The 25533-nt window shown below is 35.2% G+C and overlaps 1 protein-coding gene across 4 annotated transcripts in view; it reads right to left on the bottom strand.

The window, feature by feature from the left end:
- Positions 1 to 25533, bottom strand: part of TTC7B (tetratricopeptide repeat domain 7B) — a 117702-nt gene that overhangs the window by 18156 nt on the left and 74013 nt on the right. Inside the window, exons 16-21 of one of the 4 annotated variants that reach the window (XM_065751518.1) lie at positions 25207 to 25323; positions 22127 to 22224; positions 18875 to 19033; positions 17123 to 17173; positions 12704 to 12844; positions 7593 to 7795 (exon numbers count right to left, since the gene is read on the bottom strand). In XM_065751518.1, the coding sequence (XP_065607590.1) occupies positions 7593 to 7795; positions 12704 to 12844; positions 17123 to 17173; positions 18875 to 19033; positions 22127 to 22224; positions 25207 to 25323 (769 nt within the window). Of the gene's footprint in view, positions 1 to 2277; positions 2541 to 5244; positions 5313 to 7592; positions 7796 to 12703; positions 12845 to 17122; positions 17174 to 18874; positions 19034 to 22126; positions 22225 to 25206; positions 25324 to 25533 lie in introns of those variants that run through there. The other 3 variants (XM_065751500.1, XM_065751509.1, XM_065751496.1) reach the window with 3 other exon arrangements.

The raw sequence follows: 25533 nt of genomic DNA, 5'->3' as shown, positions 1-25533 counted from the left end.
TCTGACCAACAGGAGTTGAACATTTCTCCATAGTTTATTACTCCTCACCCCAAATATATAGTCTGATATGAAGAATAATGGAGAAAAATAATCAAACCTTAGAAAGAAATACAGTTTCAGAGTCAGATGAAACATGCTTCAAATTTTCCCATGGAGATAAATCTAACTGAAGTGAATGTTTAATCTATTAGTTTGACTATTTGTAATAAAAAATTCCTGACAAAAAAATTGTTGGCACTAAGCTTAAACGCCAGTTCTTTATTTCTGTCTAAACTCAGATAACTACTAGAAAATGCAGTCTATACTTAAAGAAATCTAATCTTGGACAAATTTTATTATGCTCTTCATCTATCCCTACCCAGTGCAAAGTTCATCTCACCTTTAAATCATGGAATCATAGAATCATTTGAGTTGGAAGGGTCCCTTAAATGTCACCTAGTCCAATTCTCCTGCAATGAAGAGGGACACCTCAAGCCCATTCTGCTTGCTCAGAGCCCCCATCCAACCTGACCTTGAACGTCTCCAGCGATAGTGCACCACCATCTCTCTGGGCAAACTGTAGAAGCAGGATCAGGAGAAGAACTAAATGCAATATTGACTGGTAGGGAAGTAAACCTTCAGTAAATGGAATAAAGGACTTCAAAATGAAATTTAAAATGAGATGGGCTGCAGAGATAAAGAGTCATAAAAAAGTTATTCCAGACTGGGGATTTGCAGAGAAAATTCTTTACCAGACTGGACAACTTATCTGTGCAATGCAGCTGCTTGAGACAATCCTGGCACAAGGAAATGTTGAAAAAATGTCCTGAGGGACAGCTGCTTCCAAATCTCTAGTTTTATTCTGAGTTGGGCAGTTTCTGTTTGATGAATGTAAGATACAGTTTTGTGAGTTTTTTTTTGTTGTTTTTTTCATTTATTTTACAAACAAGCAGTCACAGCTCCCAGTCAGAAATAACAATTCACCATCATTGATTAGGTAACGTTTGGTTCTCTTAAGAATGGTCTGCTTTTACTATGGCTTATGCCAAAACAATTTAAGGCTCTAGGAGATACACATAAAGCAAAAAGCATTCAATTCCATTTCACAAGTATGCAAAGTTATGCTGAATAAAAAAGACAACATGGGCAAGCGACTTCATCGCTCAAATGTTTTCCTGTGGTTGATGAATTCTTACCTACAGAATTCTGCAACAGAATTCATTCTCTTTTTAAAATTGAGGTTAGTTGCTCTCTCCAGCCCATTTCATATCCTTCATATTGTTCCCAAAACAAAACTTTAAAAGTATTTATTAATTATAGGAAATTATGTTATTAGTTGCCAGATGTTGGCTACAAGCAAAAGTCCTTAGAGACTGCAGGTAAGAGAGCCACACATAACAGATGCCAGGCAGCTTCTTGCTGTGCAAGTCCTCAGATCCAGCCATAAAGTAATACTTTAATATATTCAAGAAGTACATAAATGACCAGGGAAGCAAAATAATCATAATTAGCCCAGCGCATGCTTCATCAGAATGACCTATTTTAAAAAGTGTTTTGCAAAGCAATTCTCATATCAAAAAGCAATTACACAGAAAAAATAAAACCAGCAGTTCAGAAACCTATGCAAAAAGGTGCAATCAAGTACCTGTGAGAAGGGATGCAATCAACTATAGAGGATGACAGGGTGTAGCATACGTTTTCAAATTCATCCAGACCTCATTTCTGCTTTATTCTTTGTTTAAACACACACGAAAATAACTTGAATATCACAAGCAACTACCAACACTAGTTGCAGTAAAGTCAGCACTTTACTGACACAAGGTCTGCTGGCCCCATTCTGATTTAGTAGGTCTAGAGACTACTGACATTTTCATTCTATTGTATTAGTCTTACTTATTCGTACTTTTTCATGAGTTAAAAATGGTTGCTTTTTTCTCATCTCCATCCTCTTATACATCATCTACAACCCAACAAAAGGCATGTAAGAAAGAACAAAGACGATGCTGGATACTAAGGAAGCCCAAGAGACCGCAATTTTGAGTTAATAAGATATTTGGAGGGCAATACGTAAGGATATGGAAGGACTCGAGAAAGATTTCAGTAAGAACTGTTCTAGAATCCACAGAAAAACTAAAAAAGTATTTTTTTTCTTTATTTTGTGTTAAGATGCTTTTAATAGCTTACTGGTATGATCACCGTTTCTACTTCGTTCTGTGGAACAGGGAGGTACCTTCCAACAACGGTACAAAGTCGCAACGTACGTTAAGTTATAATATTAAGCTGTAATATTTGACACGTTTGTCTACAGAAGCATTAACATAGATTATTAGGGTATCCTTGAAACTTCTCATGGGAAAATGATAAGGATAGATCCGGAAGCTCCAAAACTTAATTTGCAAAGGTTCCAACTGAGGCTTTTCTGTTGTGTTGTTTTGTCTTTGACATTTTTATGTGGACATTCCCCAACTACGTCACATGAAGTCTATTAAATGCAAAGATAATTCAAAGCATAAGTGGCAATATTTTGCAATCAACTGGCCATTCTTGTAGCTGCGTTTTATCTGCATGCGTAAAAAAAAAACGAAAAAACCCACCAATAAAAAACTCAAACATTATTAAAGCTCCAGTATCTAAAAATTGCCAAACCAAGCATATAAAAATACCAGGCTGTCAACAATGAAAAGGAATCATTATCAACTATCATTGGCTGTCACAAAAAGAGGCCAATTTTATGGAATCGCAGAGTGCTTGCAATGCCAGCAGATAACAATGGACACAACCAGGCACCACCACACTTTAAGACCATAAAGACAGTAAAATGTATTCAAAATAGTAGGAAGGGAGGTTTGTAGCACAGAATATATGTAAATATACATGTCTATATTACATACGTGTGTAAGATGATTGAACAGTGTTAAGAAATACAATGATCTTTGTACCTTCCATAACTGCTGATAGCTAGTGCACCATGTAATCGAGGGTGGAAAAATCAAAATTTATGTTTTGCAGATTTTTACCAGTGGTAAAATAAAGGAAAGCCTTGAGAATAATAAGATAATGTTTTTTTGAAAACTAATTTCTACATGAGTAATTTTGGATAAGTAATTTCTCCCTTTCTGTTTCAGTTCTCTGCTCTTAGAAGCTAAGCTACTAATAGGATTAACTGGCAAGTGCTATGATGAATTAATAAATATTCAAAACAAATTCTGGGATTAAAATGATATACAGATGCCAGAAAAACGGTTTCATGTAAAAGCTGCATTTAGCTAAGAATTTTTCAGCTCTAGAGAGAATACATAGATTTATTTCCTGGACAGTGAGTTGAAATATTAATTGCCATTTCAGGCACTACTGAGTGATGGCCTGTTTCAGGACTTTTCAGACGTCATCAGTTAGGGCTACTTTCCACAACAGCACTCTGACTGCTGGAGATAAAAGACTGTTTATTCCTTTTTCACAAGGGAGGAAAAGAGTGACAAAAGCAGGAAGGCAGCAGTAAGGCAGAAATCTGGAGGGAATGATAAAGGATAGGGAGAATAGAGAAAGCTGTTCAAAGAAATTCATCCTGGCCAAAATCAGACAGGTGACAACCAAGTATATGTGACATTTAGTTGAAGTGTGAAACATCATTTTTCATCATTAAACACACATTTTAAATTGCGGTGGGTTTCATATGAAGTTATTTAAAATCTAGAACACAAACCGAAGTATTTCAAACTTTTGGAAAACAACTTCATTCTGGTTCAGAGAGCTCATTCTACAACCCTTAAAAACAAGAAAGGAGGCTGCATTTGTTCAAGTGCATTGCTGTTACACTCTGCAGAGTACACTGAAGTGACACTGACATGTTACTGCTTCAGACATGACATCTTGCAAGAGTTAGATCTAGTACAATAGCAAGCTGCCATAATCCCAGGCTTAGAGAAAACTTTAATTAATGACAAATGGTAAAGAATTGGATCTGAGAGCAAAGTAGATCATAAAATGAAAACTGCATAACAGAATGCAGTTAATTAATACATGGACATAAACATTAACTGTATTGGCAATAATTTAGATGCACAAGCAACTGAAGATAATTTTAATATTTCCCTTTGAAAGAATAGCTCCTGTTATTCAACCGACTGAACTGGAAACGCACTTTGGAAGGGACTAAAAGAGGACCACAAACACAAACACACTGCCCCCTGCAGCCAGGTTTCTGTTAGAATACATCATGCTTTACGTAACATAATCCCATCAGTTCAATTTCCCAGTAAGCTTAAATGAATGCAACACAGCAAACACGAAGCACATTCCCACCGTTTTGCGTCATGCTGCCTTAGGCACTTCACTCATAAGGCAAATACTAGCAAGAGTTAACCTCTCCTTCCAAACCCTCTCTTGTATCATTACTGTTTCAGTGGTGAACACTTTCCCCCACTCTTAACTGCTCCAGTTCCACACTACTGCTCATTCCTTCTGGTCTTCTTACTCCTTCAATTCTTATTCTAATCCAGTTAGAATTTCTCTTCTCCTAGATACTTGTTTCTAATTCTCTGACACTTTTTCTTTCACAAGCAATGTGATCTCTAATTTAAAAGATGATCTTGCAATTTTTACCAATTCAAGATGTTTTATCTACTTTACGGATTACTAAATCCAGAAGAAATTCCCTGAATTAAATCAAACTTCAAAATAGGTTATCAGTGCTTTTCAAATTTCAGAAATATTATCAATGAACACAAAAGACAGTAGCTGAAAAGGCAAGTGAATCATGAGACAAAATAAATAAATAAATATCCTTTTAAAAACTAGCAAATGGTTTCTTTTGTGGGACAAATTTTGATAGTTCTGAGGCTTCAGGTGATGACTCAGATCACTCCATTCGTGGGCATTTTGGGAGGGATGAAGAAACCAGCAAGCAACAAAGCATTTAGCTCACACCCTGCAGAAGGATCAATGTCTGAATTAATCCAGCAGAATCAGAATACTGTGCTGCAGGAACACTGCTATACTCCAGAAATGAGATTATATCAATTAAATCATCCTTCTATCAGCTGATGATGAAGCTTTCTCAGTAGACTATGTTCAGGAATGTGTATTAAATAGAGTAAAAAAAAAAGTTGCACTGGAAGACAGTAAATCTTATAAGTATTATTTATCATCCCCAGTTTAGTTTATCTTTAACCACAGTAATGTACCATTAAAAGGAGACTGTAAAAGGAGAAATCGTGTCTATTCCCAACAAGCAATTACTGTTTTCCTCCAGCCAACTGGAGTATCTCAAACCAAAGAATGACATTAACATCAAGATTTTTTCAAACTGAACCATATATCAGATGTCAATCATTCTAAAATTGTAATTACAATAAAATAAAATAAAAAAAAACACAACTACAAATCTGGCTTAAAGTTTTAACTATTTAAAGTATGTCACTTGAAGATTTAGTCCTGGATGTGTATGGTACACGTGTGAACTTCCTGCATCATAATTCATCTCATTTCCTTCTTATTGTATTTTATAAATAAAGCCATTATGACCTACAACTGGTATCTGCCAAACAATTAATTTATAAATTAATTGTTTAAAATTAATAAATTTTAAAATTAAAATTTATAAATACAGCTTGTTTAACAAACCTAAGCTCTAAGCTAAGTGACATGCTGAAACAGTAGCATTGCGTGCAACCATTGCAAGAGTAAACACTGTAAATGTCTTGCTAAAAATATTTTTGTAATGGTCAAAAGAAAAGAACCATGCAGATTCCTGTACTTCTTCCTGCACTGAATGATACAAACTGGTATTTTTAAAAGTGGACATCTCTAATATTTATATCTAAGCAGCATAAATCTCTCAGCATATATTCAGAACAATATCTTAATACAGAAAATGTCTAGAGAAATAGAATGTTTAAAAAAGCAAATTTTAAATTATGAGAATGCTTAAACAGAGTTCTACCTATTTAAGTGAATAGATTTCTTCCGGATTGCATACATCTCAAACCAAAATGACAATAAGAAGATATTCCAGTCTGAAAGCATAGTATTTTTCATTTCTCAAGTTTCTCACAGCAGCTAATTTCTCAGCTATTTTGAACAGCACTGAACGTTTGCAGACTATTTATTACAAGGTGGATACAGAGGAGGAGCAAAAGCTACTCTGAAAAACATAAGCCTTCATTTTCACTGGACTGCACTGGTTTAGGTTGACTGGTTTAGGTTCTGCTTTCTTTAGAAAAATTAACCTCAGCATTTGTCAGTAGGCTCACATATCTTGAAATGCTGAAAAGGTGAAACAAAAAACTTTCTTTGTTCTGCCTTCCTATCTGATCTTTTGTCTCATATGTTCTCTTTGGGGATGCATGAGAAATTTCTGTGAATAATTCATAAGCACCTAGGCAGAAACCAGCTTCTACCACTCAACAAAAATGTTGAGCAAGAGATGCTGATTGTAGCTATTCTGCTTTGCTGGATGAAAGAGAAAGAAACTGTCCTACTGTGGTGAGAATAAATGCGTGAGTCTGTATAGAATTATATAAACAAACATGTACAGTCATACTGTGAAAGCACCTTTGTAGTTAAAGCTTTTTTGAGGACAAGATCGATTCTCTACAATTCAAAGATCTAAGAAATCACATAACGCAAAGGTGTACATTGCATCAATGTGAAGAATTCCACTTTTAGACTGGAATTAGAATGACAGATCTTTCCTCTAGACCACAGTGCCTAACTCTTCTCCTGACACAATCCGCTTTCATTTCTTAATGGCTCTAAATATCTTATCTATGATTCTACGATACCTATTCTGTGAATATTAGATAGGTGCAAATAATTTCTCTTTCCTGCTGTCTCTTAGGACATAAATACTCACTGCCTCCAGATACTTTTCATGCTCAACACAGAGGAAGATAATAAAAAGCCAGAAAATTGTTTTCAAAACTATGAGGGCTGCTCCAAAAGTAATGTGTCATATTTTATTTTGTTGGCCCACGACATCAGAGGTGAATGTTGGTGGTATGGCAGTGCAGGATGATCCCCAACCTTTCCACCAATATTCTGTTACATTTTGTTGCCATGAAATTGGTGGCAGCAGACAGGCAGTCTGACAAAATGGCATCTGATACTGAAGTGCATAGGAAGCAAAGGGGTGTCAGTGAATTCCTACATGCAGAAAAATTTTACCCATTGATATTCATCAAAGCTAGCTGAATTTTTATGGAGATTTAACAGTAGATGTGCACACAAAGAAGCAATGGACAGTGTGTTCCAGCAGTAGTGACAGAAGTGTGCAGATTTTTATAAAAATGGCATGAAGGCTCTTGTTCATTGCTGGCAAAAATACATAGCTAATGGTGGTGACTGTTGAAAAGTAGTTTTTTATAGTAGGTTTTTATTTGTTCTACCAAGCAGTGTAATTGAACTCTTTGTATCTGTTGTAGTTTCCATGGAAATAAATAGGAGGAATCACTTTCAGATTGATGTATGTATTTTGACAGTAAGAGTATATAGATCCTAATTAGATCCAAACCTTATATAAGCTATGTGGTAGCTATACCAATTTCGTTATGGTTTCCCAATCCAATATCACTAGTGGCAACAGAAGAGTCTACCAACATAGATTCAAGACTTACCAGCCTCTGCATGCTTTTCACATGAGTAGGACTAATAGATAAGGCCTCTTCATACCAGCGTTTGGCTTCATCAATATTTCCACGAAGTTCAGCCACCTGACCTCTCATGTAAAGCACGTAGTGTGACATTGGGAAGAGATTAGCTGCTTCCTGGGTACACGCAGTGGCCTCAGCAGGCTTTCCAATTCCTATGTAGACCTCAGCTGTGGAAAAAAAGAGAGAGGATCAATGAATGATTCTCATACCATCATACCATGACCAAATGTGCTAACAAGTGCTGTGTCTGTACACATTGTTTCATAACAGGCAAAGGCCATTTTCCTCAATAAATTTTTCAGCTTAGGAGAAACTATTACACAAATTGTTTTAAATGGCTTCTTTAAACACCAGAAAACTCCTTGTGGCCTTTTTTAAACTCTTTGTGGTTATTTTTAAATGAAGTCTGGGATTTTTTACTTTATTTTTAAACAGGAGTACTGCAGTATTTTCTGTTACAATTAAAGAACAGTAAGCCCAACGGTGACAGAACGTAAAAGTATGGAACTAATAATGGGCTTTCCTGGATTCCATATCAGGCGTGATATGCCAGGGTTGATGTTGGTCTGCCATCGAAGGAGCTTCCTTCTGAGATAACTGTATCAAACAGACTTGCTAGCTGGTTTCTGTAATTAGTCAAGTTCAGTACAGCACAGTGTATCACCTCCATGAGATATACTTAAATTTTATCTTTTGCTAATATTGGCATACATATATATTTCTAGTTATGTACATTTAAAATAAGAACTCATTTGTAACAATGACTACAAGAACTACACTTTCAGTTGGTGAATAAGTACAGATTAAAATTCCTACACATTTTTTAGTTTCTCATGGATGTCTGTAGAGTTGCTGGTGTCATTACTGTTTTTCACCTTGAGATGGAAGAGACATTTTTACCAGAAGAGCATTCTTTTTTGGCTGCCTGGATGACTCAGTGATTTCACAGAACACATTCTACCTAGCATAAATAGGATATCCATGTGGACATATGAATGAATGCAGTATATTTTCAAAATCAAGTTAATAAAATTATTTTTGATGGAAAAATCTCTTAACTACTCTGAATAACACAGAAAACAAGATCCAGAAACAGAAGATCCAGATGTAGTCAGAGATGGCACTGTATAACTGGAAAAGAACAAACCTGGAAGATAATGAAGGTACAGAACTTGGAAGTCAAAAGCTAATGCTGAGAGAAATTCATTCCCCCTTGGATTTTACTTTTCTAACCATTGATAGACTATAAAAAAGAAGCTGTTGCCATAATTTGAGAATAAAATGTGAATTCTACTGTGAGGTTGTCCCATTGTTGATATATATATATATATATCTATATATATATATAAAGCAAAAACAAATAAATTTTTCTTTAAAGCTCTGCGTGGTTCATTTTTGAAGTGCTTTTCCAAAACCTACATGTCACTGTTACTACAAAAGGAACAATATATTAGTGGGAATAGAATACACTATATTATTTTAGTACCATCCATTTGGCCTCCTATTGTTTTATTGTCCCTTCTCCAGTATCAGACTTGAAACACTTTAAAATAAATGCTCTCAAGTTGCTGATGAAAATACAGTTAGGAAAAATGTCATTTATACATTGTGACTGATTGAAGACAAAAAAAAAAAAAAAAAAACTTATTCAACACCACCCTGAGTGCTTAGTGCATTTATGAGATTTGTGGTTCATACTTTCAGCTGTGAGATGAGGGAGAAGGAAGCAGAAGCATACCATGAGGCATGCACAGAGACCCACTGGAGCAGTCTGTAAAAGGTGCTAAGTAAAAGCCACAAAAATCAGCAAATAACATACAGAAATTAATCACTTAAAGTCATTTTCATCTGCCGCCACAACAATTGAAGAGTGAAAAATATACACTAATTTAACAGACTGCAGTTGTACCTTAGTATTCCTTGAGGGGATACAAGTACAGAAGCAATTTGACTTTTAACACTAGCCAATGGAGGTTGCAAGACTGCTTATAAAGACTTGTACTGTAATACAGATTTTGCAGCCCTGCTCATTAGCTATAGCAGTGTAACTTGACAATTACTACCTAGCCCAAAATGAAATTACTTAAATAAGTCCCTTCTGTATAAAGGTACTTAACTTATGCTGCTACAATTCTGCCAAAATATACAGAGCGCTTTTTCTATACAATGCCCCAAATTTTAGGGAAATTTGGAAAACTATGGAAGAATAAACAGAATGTAGAACTTCTGGCTAGCTGCTAAGCATATGAGTTCATTTGGGAAATTTCTGAATCCAGAGCTGTTTATTTCAAGATAATTTCATGTGATGTATACAAGACAAAGGACATGCCTTAAAATACAGAGCAGTTTATTTAAATAGAAATTACTTCAAACTGAGAAAAAAAAGTTAAAGAACAACATGGTAATTTCAAATCAATCAGTTGCAGAAAACTGACAGTGCCAGATGACTCTGTAGGAAAATTTCAGAGAGGGGAAGCAGTTTGGTGAGAAACCAGATGCCAAGGCTGACATCCACTTCTCAGAATCTGCACTCTCTGTTTAGAGAATGCCCTCAACCCCCTGCAGCTCAAACCCTTCCAGCGTTTTGCTTCTATTGTACTGGCAAAAAAAAAAAATAATTCAGTCAAGCTTTATAGTAATACTGAGTTCAGTCTTGACAAATTTCTCAAGTAACCATCACAGCCATTGATCATTTAAGGACAGATCTGTTTCTAATACCATTACACTGAAGAATGTACTAATTGTAAAAGTTTTCCTTTGCTGTCATATTAAAAATAAGTCTGAATTTCCACTTTTACATTGTCTGTCCAGAGATGAAAGGTTGGAGGAGTTTGTTCATAAACACGAGATGAGAAATCTAAAGCTAGTTACTCTCTGAAAAATCAGCTTATTTAGACTGAATGCCACACTCTTTTATACTCATGACATCTGGAATGACAGTCTAAATCAATATGAAAAAATATTTTCACTCCTTCCAACATCATATTTATTTGTTCAGGTAAATATATGCCTCTTAAATTAACCTGTCATACCTACTATTCATAAATATAAATTTTCCACGTCTCTATAATCCAACACCATGATGAAAAAAAAAATGACATTAAAGATTTTTTTTTCCCCCTGTTAAGAAGTAGAAGAATATATATCCATATTCACGCTGGGTGTCAAACAGTTAAACATGGCATGATTCTCAAAAAGGAATCAATTTCCCAATGGTAAGTCCTCATTTTAATTTAAAGAACATGTGTTGCAGGTTTGGTGTCAAATAGTCTTATGGCTGCTTCCTATGAAAATATCCAATTTATACTGATGAAGACATCTTTATCTGCTTTGTATTGTACTTCTTGGAATAAACTTCAGTCTGAATGAATGCTCCTACAAGAAAGAACCTTCTCTGAAGATTGAAAGAAAGTGTCCTTCATCTCTTGGTTGATTTCTAGATGCATGTTTTTTCCTTTCATTGATCCCTATACAACAAGAGTTAGGGTACTCTTTCTACTTTGTTGTGTCCTTTCCTTGGATCTTTAGTATTTATTTTGTTCTGCTCCACACTCCTCTCCCACTTCACACCCAGGCTTCCTCCTGCTGAGATGAGACTATGGCCTACAGACTATGCTCACATAGACAGGAATTTTTAAGAGGGGAAAGCAGATGAGAGGGAATGGCCACAAGTTGCGCCGGGGAAGATTTAGATTAGACCTGAGGAAACATTTTTTCTCTGAAAGAGTGGTCAGGCACTGGAATGGCCTGCCTAGGGAGGTGGTTGAGGCACCATCCCTAGCGCTGTTCAAGAAGCGTTTAGATGAGGTGCTAAGGGATTTGATTTAGTAGTTCAGTGGGTAGGGATGGTGATAGAAGAACGGTTGGACTAGATGATCTTGTAGGTCCTTTCCAACCTAATGTATCTATGAATCTATTAACCTATGACTGCACAAGACAGCTGAAGACCAAGGTGGCTGCAAGCTGCAGACTACAAAGAAATCAGCAAAGAGTGTCCAGATCCCTCCTTTGTGGAGGAAACAGCAGTCATTTGTGTGGACTGAATAAGTTGTCATGGAAAGATGAGGAATTACAGCATTGCAGATGCTAAGAGTTACTGTAGATGGCCATCTGTGATGGTTTATAAATATTTACAATCAGTAATGCTGTGCTGCAAGGCAGGTGACTACAGCATGCCTTGGTGAGCCCTTGTTCTGTTTTTAATCCGTGTGGCCTTGGAAGAACATTCCCTCCTTCAAATGCGGTCAGTTATCAATCACTATCATTGTCCTGTCCAATCTCCTGTTGGCACATGGTGCTTTTTTGCCCTGAAACAGTAATTAATAACTGAGAGTCTGGGCTCTGCAATGACCTTCACATAAAAAGAACTGTTAATGCAAAACACGTAAATTAAAATGTCAAGAAATGCAGTACTGTATGTAGAACGTAAACATGAAGATTTCTTATTAGAAGTAATTCCTGAGTGATTTGAGCTCCAGCACGTTGGAAAATAAAATACAACTCTTCTCAAAAGGAAGCTTAGCAAGATGAAATATATCTTGGAGACTTTTAACACATGGTTATTTTTTATAGTAAACATGATAGGAAATGTATCATGTCTAGTCAGTATACAGTGAATATAATGAAAAAATATTTGTCACTGAAAAATGCTCAAGTCTGAGAACAGAATAAAATAGAACAATTGCTGATTGATTTCTAAATAACACCTTTCTGCTGCAAGTATCAATCAAAACAAATGCATAGGAGACATCAGTAACTGTAAAAATACACATCATCATTTTCTGACTAAAATTTCAGACAACAGTCACTTGTGATACTGACTTACCCTGTAGTCTGACGCTGGAAGCAATGTAACAGTAACAAACTCACTCACGATCACCCCACATTTTGACCAACAATTCTGGGTCTTTCACACCAATGAAGTCAGAAGGAAGAGAACTAAGCAGCTCATTGCCACAGTTGCAGTGGACAGGTTGCTTGATAGTAAAAGGCTACTACTCTTTTTTTTCTGTTATGTACAGAGTTAGCAATAAATAGGACAGGAAAGAACAATAAGTATTTTTCTTTCATGGTACCTGCATGAAGCCATATTTGAGCTAGAGTCATCCAAGGATGCAGAGGACCTTGTTTAGGGGCACTGCTTTGCAGAGATGAAGCAACTTCAGACAGTGCTTGCTCCACTCTGGAAGCTGCTATTGAAGTCGCATGGATTGAACCTGTATAAGTAATTTTAAAAAATTACAAATCAGAAAAAGATTAGAAGTCAAACACACTGCATAAACACATTTTCATAACGTTTTACCCAAAAGTCCCTTTACATTCAATTCACATATTTCATTTTGGAGAATTTTTCAAAATCGCAGATTGATTTTCCCTGTCACAAGATCTTTTATACTGCTCCATGGGATTCTACACTAAAAACATGCTGAACATGACACATTTTTGTGTTGCTGCTCTGGATATCCTCTGTTAAATTCAATGTCTCTTTTATGGCAACCTATGACCCAAAAAAAAGCTTGTGATGATATCGTACACTGTAACCTTCAGTTTGCTACATGCACTTTGATGTTAGTAATTGCTATGTCTTTCCACAGAGTGCAGTTAGATGACTACTGTAAGACTAATAATAGCATTAAAAAGAAGAGTTAAAATACAAGATGATCACAACAAATCCCAGCACAAATACACAATTAAACTGCACTGAATGTGAACCTTAGCTACCCGTGGAGACTGAATTAAAATGTCTTCCTGCAAAAAATCCCTAGCAGGAAGAACATCCCCAAAGTTGCCTTGGGTGATTCCCTCAATACCAAGCATTTACAAGTGAGATTAGAACATCACTGGCAAATACTTCCAAGTACAAGAAGTGAAAAATTCTCCTATGACAAGAAAATACCTAATGACAATGGTACTTTGTATATCCAGTTATTGACAGTGTTCTTAGTTTTGATATAAAAACAGGTTCATATTATTTATTTATTTTTTAAATCAAGACTATGGATATTTTAAGCTATACTCTGTCAAGTAAGCTTAATGCACCTCTTGTTGTTTTATAATTACAATTCACATAATCTGAGATTGACTACGCCTGAATAATAAATAACTGAAGTAAAATACTCCATACTGATTCAGGTAAGAAGTCTTCTAAGCCCAGTCACATATCTGTAATGGTCAACAATGGCAGGTAACTCAATTAAAGTACAGAATCCTATACAGGTTGAAGCACATGCCACAAGATTAGCACTAACAGTTTGTAACAGTAAATAAAAACTTCACTCTTGATGTCACATGTTTTCTGAGAATTTTAATGAGGAGGTTCTTACACGAAACATGCATTCTTATGTGAGATATATCAGCAGATTACAAAAGTAGGAGTTCCCAGTACACAGATCAGTGGGAAGAGAAATTTGGTCTGAAAGCACACATCACGTATTTCTTATGCTGTTTTGAACAAGGAATTGCTAGAGATATGAAAGAGCTTCTGGCTGTGGAGTTTGCTTTCCTCTGCTGGTTGATGAGAGAACTCGCACTTCAGTCTGCAACCCTGAACACTCACTCACAGTATAACTTATCTTAAAGGCTTCCAATGAAAGGCAAAATGGCAGCCTAAGCAAGAAGCATGTGGAACATATCTGAAATATCAACCAAAAGTACCATAAATAAGCTCTAGTCTCCCCTCCGTGTCTGTAAATGCATGCCACTGCAGCCTGTCACCTGTTACACCTGCAGTGCAACTCATAGCAAAAGAGTCTCCTCAGCAATTCAGCAGGTGTTTTCTTTTGTTTTTTTCAAAAGGTATGGTTTGCTTGTGGAAAGGATATCATCTAATCCCTTCCTTCTGAAAAGCAAGTGTTTGATTTATTATTAAAAAAGATTATCTGTTTTCTGTAATCTAAAGCATGGACTCTGGTTGCTAATCAGTCCAGAAGTGCTGCTCGATTTTAAGTATCCATAATGTATTTAGACATAAAACTTATACGGTACTATATTATTGTAACTTGTTGTATATAAAGTTCTATATAAAAAGAATTATAGCGTGAAGAAATTTCTAAGTGAGAAGCAGTGCAATTGAAGTATCTCCACCTACACTGGAGCTAAAACAAAGTGGATACCAAGTTTTTTCTATGGTAATTAACTACTATCCTTGACTTCATGGCGGAATAAAAAGTCTCTTAAAATATGTATATATATTTCTGTAAGATTTCTTTCATAAAGTGTTATTATTAACGTAGCTTGTTAGGTTACAGATTTCAACTAAAAGAGGGTAGATTTGGATTAAATCTGTGGAAGAAATTCTTCACTATCTAGCACAGGTTGCCCAAAACAGCTTTGGATGCTCCACCCCTGGAGGCATCAGAGCATCATTAAGCCTGGGCAGCCTGTTCTGGTTGGGAGCAGCCCTGATCACATGGATGAGGGCCAGAGCTGGGTGGGCTTTAAGGTCCCAGTATTAGGCTTCAAGAGTCTCAACCAAGCCTCTTATCTTGGTCTGTACTTTCAAACATATCTTCACTTCAATTGCTATAATGCAGAAGTATGAGGTGTGGAAACAGTAATTATAGCACTAAAATTGATCCCATTTACTCCCTTTCAAGTCCAAGGGCTTGCTTACACTAAATGGGACAATTGTGTAACGGGTTGTCTTAGCAAAATCCAGCATGCATGATTTAAATTATTTATTGACTGACATAGGGAATAACAATTACATTGCACATTGCAATGTGCAACAAACGTCTTCATTTGCCTAACAAAATGTTTCTAAATCAAAAAGTTTCCTGTAACATTTAGCCAGAATTCACAGAATTCTTGCTCACCACACTAGCATATTTGCAACAACCTATTATTATGCAAATGTTCCAATTCAATAATATAAACAGAAGACCTATCAACAGCAAAATCTAATTGAGAAGTAAAGTCTCACATGGAATCCTTTGTTTTCCAAGATATACCTACAGTTCAATTTCTGTGAACAATAAAGTGCTCAATTTACTTCTCTTTAGGCTTTTCTCGAGATAAATATTATAGGAAAGTCTGCGCAAAACCAATCTTTTAAACATCATCCATAATTCACACAATGTAAATAGAAAATATGTTCTGCCTTTTTTCATTCTTTCCTTGGTCACTCCCCAAGAAATTCTTAAGAATGTCACCTAAAAGTTATGAACTAAGATATAGATTCGATCAGCACTTGGAAAGTCACTAGATCAATTTGCATCATTAATTGCCATCTAAGAATGAGTAAAAGAAACAACACATGGATGATTATCTTTCACAAAACAGATTCATATCAAGTGACAAGAAAAACAAAAAAAGGATTTTTTTATACCACAAAAGTATATTGCAAAACAGTTTTACATTTATCACATGTTTTCATCAATGTTTCAGCATTTATTTAAAGGAAAAATGCTTCAACAGCAATGCTCATGCAGGAGTGAGAAGGAAAAAAAACATGTGACTGTCAACTTTACATTCACACAAAGCTGCCAGCAGGAACATTAGTGGTGAGGCATACTGAGAACTGTGCTAAACAAAGCAAAGATGATAGAAAGAGGCAGCACCTTCTGCAGGACGAAAACAACACTGAAATGACTCATTTTATATAACAAATTGGCAGGTTTAGTCCAAATTATTTTTTTCATATCAAATTTAATTATGTGTCTGAGATATCTTTCAAAATAAAAGATTACTAATCCATTTGAACTTTTGATATGTTTATAGATGGAGATATGCAGTATGCATATGGAGGTAAGGAGGTATGGACGATGTCATTTACAGAGTATTCTTCCAGCTCTCTGAAAAACGCTCTTGTGCCTCATCACTGTCAAACATGCTGTTATACAGCTCTTCTTATCATTTTTATGGGAAACAAATTCAAAATTTACTATCCAAGGCCAAATGTACAGCTTCATAATATAACTGGTTAAAAGGAAAGAATGCTGTTTTTGCATCCAGGTTAAAGCAATTACTTTTATTGATCTATACTCTTGATTTTCTCTAATGTGAGTTGTTTGCATCATTTCACTGTTTTAAAGCACTTATGAGATTTATTCTACAAACAAAATTTGTACAAGAGAAAGCAGTAGTTTATTATGACTCATGACTAAATTTGCAGTGTTGCCTTTTAGACCAACATGCTCCTTAGGAACAGTTGTGTACACAACACAACACAGTTGTGGCATAAAATCTCCTACAATACAACATATTGGCAGCTGGCCATTGTGTTACACAAGATACTCCTACAATATTGTTATTTGCAGTCCTCTAGAAATGAATACTGCCTCTTTAATTATTAAATGCAAATGTTAGTTGAGTGCATTCAGATCTTGTAAGATTACAGCCTACAGGGTGACTGAATGAGCAAAGAGCATCAGCCTTGCCTTACACACTATTAACTTCTATTACTGATGGACAAAACATGTACATTTTGTGGTGACGGAAAGGGTGATTTTAAGTCCTTAAGAAATTAATGAAACTTCAGAGTGAATACTACTTACAAACTGAAAAAAGGGAGTAAAAACCATGAAAGTAAGCATCTGATGGACTGCCTTTAAACAGATCAAACCACAAATTAAAATCCAAGCTAAAAAGGAGATAAATAAATAAGACAATAAGTAGGTAAAAACCATGAACTCCAAGAAAGCCAGAGGATTTCCGATAATCTTCAAACTGTAAATCAGGGTTACAGGGTTCCAAATGATAACAAAAAAAAAAAAATGTAAGGGTATTACTATTTACCGTAAATATTTTCATAAAATGTTTGCTAAACATCTAAAATCACATTCCTGTTCAACAGAAGTCAGAAGTCAAGTTTATATAAAGAGTTTTATTAGCTCTTCCACCAGGAGGGAAGAAAAAAACTAACAACTAAGAGAACATGGCATTTTCAACCCTGTTAACTATAGTAGAAAGCTATGAAAATCTAGGCAAACTTCTAAACTTACTTATTCAAAGATAGAGAGCTTTGACTTTCATATATTATTTACACTATACAAAGGACTCCAATATATGTTTTTTCATGGTTCCAGTATTTTTCATGTATGTTGAAAGCTCCTTTCCCTGAGGACACAGTAGCTTTCGTCTGAAATGGAAAATTTGGGCTTTCCATAATGGTATAGGTGGATTGACTTTACATTCATTCCATTTGCCTTCATTCTTGAGCAAAGTTTATTCTCTTGTAGCACTGCAAAGAACATGCAATTTAATGCTGACTGTCTGTGCTATTTCTAGCGTAGGCCCAAGCAAGTCCAACTCAACCACACTCAAGAGTGTGATAGAAATTAATCAGCTATTCAACTGCTTCAAGAAGAGTCAGACTTAATCAAACTTTTCTAGGACACATTTCCTGAGGTCAAAAGGAAGCGCTCTCCCGAATTTCCAGTCATAGGCTTATCTATGAGGTAGTGTTATCAAAATTTGAGCCTTAAGACAGCTGCTTTATGAGCAAAAGATTTATTCCCTAGATTTTGTTAGGAATATCTTTGACATAATTCATGTTATGAGCTAGTGTCAAAAGCTAACTTCCTAAGACTGGATTAGTAACTGTAGTAGCAAACACAGCACTATGCATAAATCCACAAGAGAAGGACAACTTAAAAAAATAATTAAAATAAATACTTGGAAAACTAACTTAATTTTATACTATCACCTGCACTACGCTGGCATTATGAGTCCACCATTTGTATTTAAACATATGGATTGATTTTATGGCATGTTTAAACTTCAATGAAGAGAAGAGCTCTTGATTTGGGAGAGCAAAATGCTAGTTTTCAGTACTCCACTACCTACCCTATCTGCACCATGAAAACATATGCTGGTATTCAGTGCATTTTTTTCCTTCATATGAAGTTTCAGGGAAGGTTTGTATACAGTTAGCTAAAGGCTTTAACATCAAGAATCTAGATATCATTAAGAACTAAGAAGGGAATCCTTTGGAACGAGCAGACTTTTTGGACAAATTATGCCAGCAGTGGAAATAATTAAAGCTGTAAATGATACAATGCAGTAACGACCAATAGCCTCTCTTATTAAATCAGTCTGTAACTTTTTATCTTTGGGGACCAATAAAAGCGTCTGTTCTTGACAAACTCTTACAATCCAATCTGTATTAAATTACGTGCATCTGAAGGGCCAGATTTTACTAACACTCTGTTGAAGCTTAAATTATTTTAAACATGGTTTATCAGTTATGAAGATTATCAGAAAAATACAGCACAAACAAATCCATCAGGAAGAGAAAACCAATTTACAGTGAGAAGGTGAACAGGGCTCAGGAACTTGGTCACAGCATGAAGAGGCTGCATGGGGCCAGACAAAGGTATCTGATTTAGGATGAGGAAGATGAGAAGATACAAACACTTGGAGAGGAGACTCTGTTCTTGAGAGAGAAGATGAGGAAGTATCAGAGGCTAAAAAGTGAAAGAAAGAGAATGATAAGGGTGTGGGGGAGGAGTGGGAAAGAAATAGATCCAAGAACAGGGTTTAACGGACTCATTAATGGGTGTCAAAAAATGCAAAGCACTTATTTCCCCATTCAGTAAGACGGAAATGGCTCCTGCATGAACTAAATTGTACTTCTTCTGAAAACATAAACAAAAGATGAATGTTGCACTCATAATGTTATCTGCTACTGTACTAAGCTAGTTTTGATTTTTTTTCTCTGTTATAACGCATGAGTTTGTATAGTATACCTAAGAGTAAATAAAGAATAAAATTTTAAAACAGCTACCACTGTTACTTTCTACGGCAAACTAGGTGGACTGTAACCACTACACAACACACTGAATGATCTGATTTTGAAACGACTGAGTGCAATTTATTTAAACAAAACAGTCAAGTGTCAAATCTCAAGTGATTTTTACATTCTTATCTACCATTAATAAGGAAATCTGTCTGCCTCCCTCTGAGATTTTACTTCAGTGAATGACTCAAAAAATCTTTCATTCCCCCCTCATGTTTATGTATTTGAGTAATATATACAAATGCATATATGCCACCCAAAGCAAACTGGTTCAAACACAATGAAAGCTCAGACTAGATTTGTTGCATTTCTTGATTGGAACAATGGAATCAACAGCCTAGCCTTGTAAAAGATACAGAACGTGTACTTACTGCACCACCTTATTGCTACCTGAATTTTTTAAAAAAATTCTTTTTTTGAAGAAACAAACAAACAAAAAGTTGCAAACATAAAAGACTTCACATTTGAATTTTAGGTCTCGTTTCATGATACTCAGATTGGTCTAACAGTGACTAGATAGAAAGATCATCATTTCTGCAGATGGCAATCAAAGATGGAAAGGGAAGGTTTTCACATTTTCAAGTGTATATACATATAAAAATGCATACATATGGTGGCATTGTTTTCCATAAAAGGCTGCAATGATTTCTCTCCCCAACAGCTTTGCTGTATACCTCAATTAAGTACTGTAAATGCTAATTTAGTTCTGTATTCCCAAAGACTGGACATAAGATCTTTCAACTGATGAAGATTTAACATCTGGATCATCAATTGTATCTATAACCTGTTTGGTTTTTTTTTTTTTTGTTTTGGTTGTTGTTTTTTTTTTTTTTTGCAATTTCTTTTATATTCAAACACTATGATAAGCTTGGATTTTTATCTCATCGTAACAGAATTTCCACCATATTTTTATATGCTCGTCTGGACAAGGAATTTTTGACAAACTCTGACATAAAATTTCTACACTGACGCTATTGTGTAGGTAACAAAACCCCGCTCCTTACTGGAATTTGAGTATGTGCGTTGTAACACAGTTTCTTCTGCTAAAATTAAAAACACAAAACCAAAACAAACAAAAAATAAAAAACAATGAAAGACCAGCCCTGGTCCAACCATCATAATTACCTTTTTTACCCCATATTTTTAATTTCCAAGCTTGTCCTCTTGTAGAGATAAGCTCTAACACCACAGATAAGATTCAGTACACAATGGCAAACTGGATCCTTGAGAAAAATCTGGGGAAAGTTCTTAAAAAGCTCACTGTTTTGGATGAACGTTTATCTGTACTTAAAAGCTCTGAGGAATATGAAGTATTTAACAGTCACCAATTGTTTATGCTCTGAAGTGTGGCAGATACGAAACAGGACACCTTGGAGGTGTAAATCAAGAGCTTTGTGTCCCCATGGAAAACTTGCAAGCAAAGAACAGCAACAAAAAAAATGACATTCCAATCCTCCCTTTTCTGAAAAGCTTAGAATAAATTTTGTTTGAAACCCTTACATACATGAAACTTTGAAAATCTAGTTAGCTCCTTCAAACAAAACAGTGAGCTAGACTAGAATACAAGTTATACGGTGTAGTTGCAAGAACACAAAAAATCCTACAGTAGAAGCAAACAGGATGAACTATGCCATGCTTCAGAACACATGATACTACAGTTCTTTTAAACCAAGTGACTGTAATTGAGACTGCTTGCCCCAGTAGCAAACACAGACCTCTTTCTTCTGTAGAACATGAGCTTCAACTGCAACTTTCAGACAAGGAATATCACAAGTGGATTTTTCTCTACTGCACAATCGTAATATTAACCAAAGACATATAATCCGTTTCAGTGCATCTTAGTTTATGTGTCAGTGTATTCTAATTCACAGGCTGACAAACTTGCACATAAGCTGTTTGTATTGAAGTATGATTAAGCAGAAATTGACATCTGAATGATGCCAAGAAAAGCATGATACAGTTTGGAGATAAAACCCAGGAAAAAGGGAAAAATAAACAAAAATTGATGTTTAGAATGTAGGTAATGTACTAGAAAGGTCTTTGGATCTAGTAAAATCACATTAATTATTTCTTTGTTTCTCGCAGAATGCATGGCTCATCTGTTTTATTTAAATCGCTTTAAGAGGCACATCAATTTGCCTTGTAAAAATTAATATATTAAAATGTACAATTTATATATTGTAAATATTTACTGCTATGTAACAATCATACCTTTTATGTAATGCTATTGCGAAGTACAATTTTTGCAGTATATATGATTTGTAATAAACATTTTTTTCATAAAGTTATTTCTAAAGTAACCACGTATGCAATCCTATTTTAATATACATATTGGAGAACTTAAATTCAATGAGTCATGTCTTGAGTTTTCTTGAGATTTAGTTTTTTTTCATTATTTTGATATGCTTTCTTTAAAAAAGAAAATATGTGACAAATACTTAATGGACAGAGAAGAATAGGACTTCAGAAATTAGGCTAATAAAGCACATTAATTGTTAGCTTTTACAAAAATACATATACTACTGAGCTCAGCAAGATCCAGACCATAGAAATCTTAATTTATAGTGAACATACTAAAAAAGTACTTCATAAATAGAAAAAGAAAATAGTCTTGTATTGCAATACAGTTATTTCAACTCATATGACAATGAAAACATTTTCACAATACATGATTACATTTTACAAAACAAAAATCTAATAAAAAAAGTCTAGTTATGGGAAGTCCATTTTATTCATTCTATAGCTTAAATGCAGCTCTTACCTGTTTCAGGATCACTGAAGTCTGGTAATGTAATTGTATTAAGCTGTCGTCTATCGGCAATAGCTCTGTCTAACAGGCTGCTCCCACGTCCAGAATCACTGTAATGAAGTATAAAAATTGTAAGCTATTAAAATATAAAATTATATACCGAGATACAAGTTGCATGCTGCCCTCCTCCCACAAAGGTTCTTGCTATAAAGGTTCTTGCTATGAACAAATTTAGTTCCGAGCATCGCTAACCACTCACAGTACATTAAGCCAGATGCACAAGGACAGAATTAAGCTGAGCAAAACTAAATCCATATTTACTTTAGCAACTTTGTTGTCATAATTAGTACAACCAAGAAACAAATACAGACTTAACATGACTTATAACAAGCAGAATACAAACAGGGCTTATTGTACCCTAAACTTTTCTGTAAAATAAGGTACTGCTTTTTCAGCAACCCGAGATTATAGATTCGAGTTTGAAAATACACTTTTCCCATACTTAAGAGCAAAACTGAACTTGAGACATCCAATTTTAGGTAAAGATGCTATCACTTTTGAATTAAAAGGCAGCACTTTTATCTCTAGAGATTTGAGAGGCATCGTATTTGTGTCTTGTTTTGATTTTAACATGTATGTTAGCTATCTAATGTTGAATGTGATCCCAGTTGTGCAGTAGGAATATTTTGGACACTTAACAGATCATGTGCCTAAGCTCTTTCCACAGGTTTTCCCTGTTAGCTCTTGTGGACAAATAAACTCAATTTCTACTTCAGTTGAAAGTCACTTTCTGACCCTCAGGCTTCTTGCTGATAGACTTGCTGGAAAACTGACTGGTCCTAGAACTATGATTAAAGATTCAGCAGAAGAAGAGAGGCAGGAGAATTAATAGCTAATGCAGTAACTCCATTTTTAGGACTCTGAATTAGTACCACTTCCTATCAACTAATACTTTTGACAAAAGCCTTTTTTTTTTTTTAAGCAATCCACAAACTTTAAAATAATGGACTTTAAAGCAATCGGGTTGTTAGAACAAATTAACAAAGTGCAAAGTTTTACCTGATTCTTCTATTACACACACACACACACACACAAAAAAAAACCTCCCACCTTAAAGTAAGACCCAAGAGACCTTAATCTTTACAGCTGCCCTAATTTTTTAATCATGTCTTTCTAAATTTGAGCTGAAAGGCAAGAAACCTTTCAGCAACTCTTAATAGCTGCACGCTTCAAAAAGCAATGAGACAACTTCCTCTCTTTGTACAGCTGTTATTAAAATGATATAAATAAAACTTTGCATTATACTAGGATTACTGCAAGACCAATTTCCTTACAGAATGATGCCATGATAGAAATCCACAGGAAACAGAAGGGGACTTTCTAGGACACACACTATCAGCTTGAGTTGTTACACCAGTAGTTGCATAGTTTCTGCATTAATTACTTCCTCAATCCACAAGCAATGACATGCCAAATGTTGCTGACAAGGAAAGTGAGGCTTAGCATAAATATCTTTTAAGCACATTACTGGCACTGTGGTTTCTTCTTTTTTCTTAAGGCAAACATACTAGAAAATAATTCAACTATCCAAGGAGCATGTTAATTAGAAACATGGCTGATGTAATCTTTATTTCATACACATTCCGAATCTCATAACACAAAATGATTTTGTAATTCTTAATAAACTGTTTAATGAGAAAAACACACTGTGCATACTGAATAAAGACAAGAAAAAATACTGTAAATTAACTGAACAGAGGCAATGCTGCATTTAGCATGTACTGTGTGGTATATCTAGCTGTTCAAAATGTATTTTCATTAGTAAAAGATTATTGAGGACACTGAACCCAAATCTATACCACAGAATACAACTAACTGCAAGAAGAAATACTTGACATCGATCAGCTTATCGGAAAGATGAATTCTTATCTCACTGGAAAAATAATACATGAAAATTAGTTTTGAGTCACAATAAAAAAAATGTTACACGAGCCTGTAGTGTATATATATTTAAATATTTGCAAATAAATATTCTAAAACTGTTTCAAAAGATTAAGAGACTTCTTTATTATCTCAAAGAACTACGAAAAAAAGGCTTCAGTTATTTCCAGTGGTAAACACGTTGTCCAACAGTGTTTTTCAACACAATAAAGTTTGTGTTAAAATTAGATGTTGGGGAAAAAAATGATTTTACACCAGATTCATGAATTATTAGTATTCTTCACTTTATCTGTAGAGCAGTTGAAAGAAAACTTAGCAATCACATTTCAGGTCAGAGTGATAATTTTTTTCCTAGGCAGACAGATTTGGATTACTGTGGCATAACATGATGGTATTGGGCTCTTAAATTTCACACGAACAACTCCAATAAAGGTTGCAGTTTGGCATCTGCATTGTTTGGTATAATTCTCAGTGTGTGAATCGTGAAACTCATCACTACCCTTATCTAAGTTCTATTCATTTCATTATCAATTTGATTTTAATTTCTGTCACCATGAGTCAGAACTTCAAGAAAGTCTAAACATCAAGATAAAAAGAGCAGTAGAAACTATCAGGCACAAAGTAATCTGGAGTTCAAAACTGGCACAGTTAAAGATGAGGGTTTCATAATCACTGCCGACATCTGAAGGAAGCATTATTCAATATGTACTTAATGCGGCACAGTAACTCTTAGCACTGCAACAACAGAAAAGTAATGATAACCTATGATTACAGTCCTGATCTGTGTAAAGAATGGGAGAGAAACAAAAGATGAGAGGTTGTGTGGAGTACACATAAAGCCTCACTGAAATTAAATTTACACAGGAGGAAAAACAAAACAATACCAGTACATAGAGCCACATCACAGAGAATGTCATGGGCTTCTACACCTTCTGCAGTCAGTTCACACCACAGCAGAGCATATTAGTTTTGGTACAAATTACTTCAGAGAACTCTAGGTGGATCCTGCCTAAGCATCAGGCAATGTCTCTGAACTTCCAGTTCACCCAAGAGTTTGTTCATTCACAATACCAGAACAAGTAAAAGCAGGGCAATGTTAGGTCAGCACTCCTATCTAATGTTACACAGTCTAGAATTCTACAGCACCTTACCTTGGGTTAGTGAGGTTATAGCAGGATTTCCAAATCTGGAGCATATGTTTACAGGTAAGGAGTGCTTCATCTGGGCCTCTGCACAGGGATTCCAATTTGACTTTTGTAAACAGTAATCTGGAGAAAAAGGAAAAAGAATTAAGAGAAAGAAAAGAGATTCAAGCAAAACTTCTTTAAAGATATCCAATTTCAGGCCACACTGGGGAAATAAATTCAAAGATGGTGTTAATTTAAATCTTTGTTTCATGAAGTGAATTGTGTAAAGAAATGATGCATCAAAGTAATAATACTTCTTGCAAGATGGCCTGCAACAGCTCACAGAAATTT

This window comes from Cyrtonyx montezumae, unplaced genomic scaffold (assembly GCF_038088225.1).
Source record: "Cyrtonyx montezumae isolate F1298 unplaced genomic scaffold, pur_monq_1.0 scaffold_10, whole genome shotgun sequence".
Taxonomy (NCBI): Eukaryota; Metazoa; Chordata; class Aves; order Galliformes; family Odontophoridae; genus Cyrtonyx; species Cyrtonyx montezumae.
The sequence above is the reverse complement of the archived record's forward strand: the minus strand, read 5'-3'. Positions and strand labels throughout refer to the sequence as shown.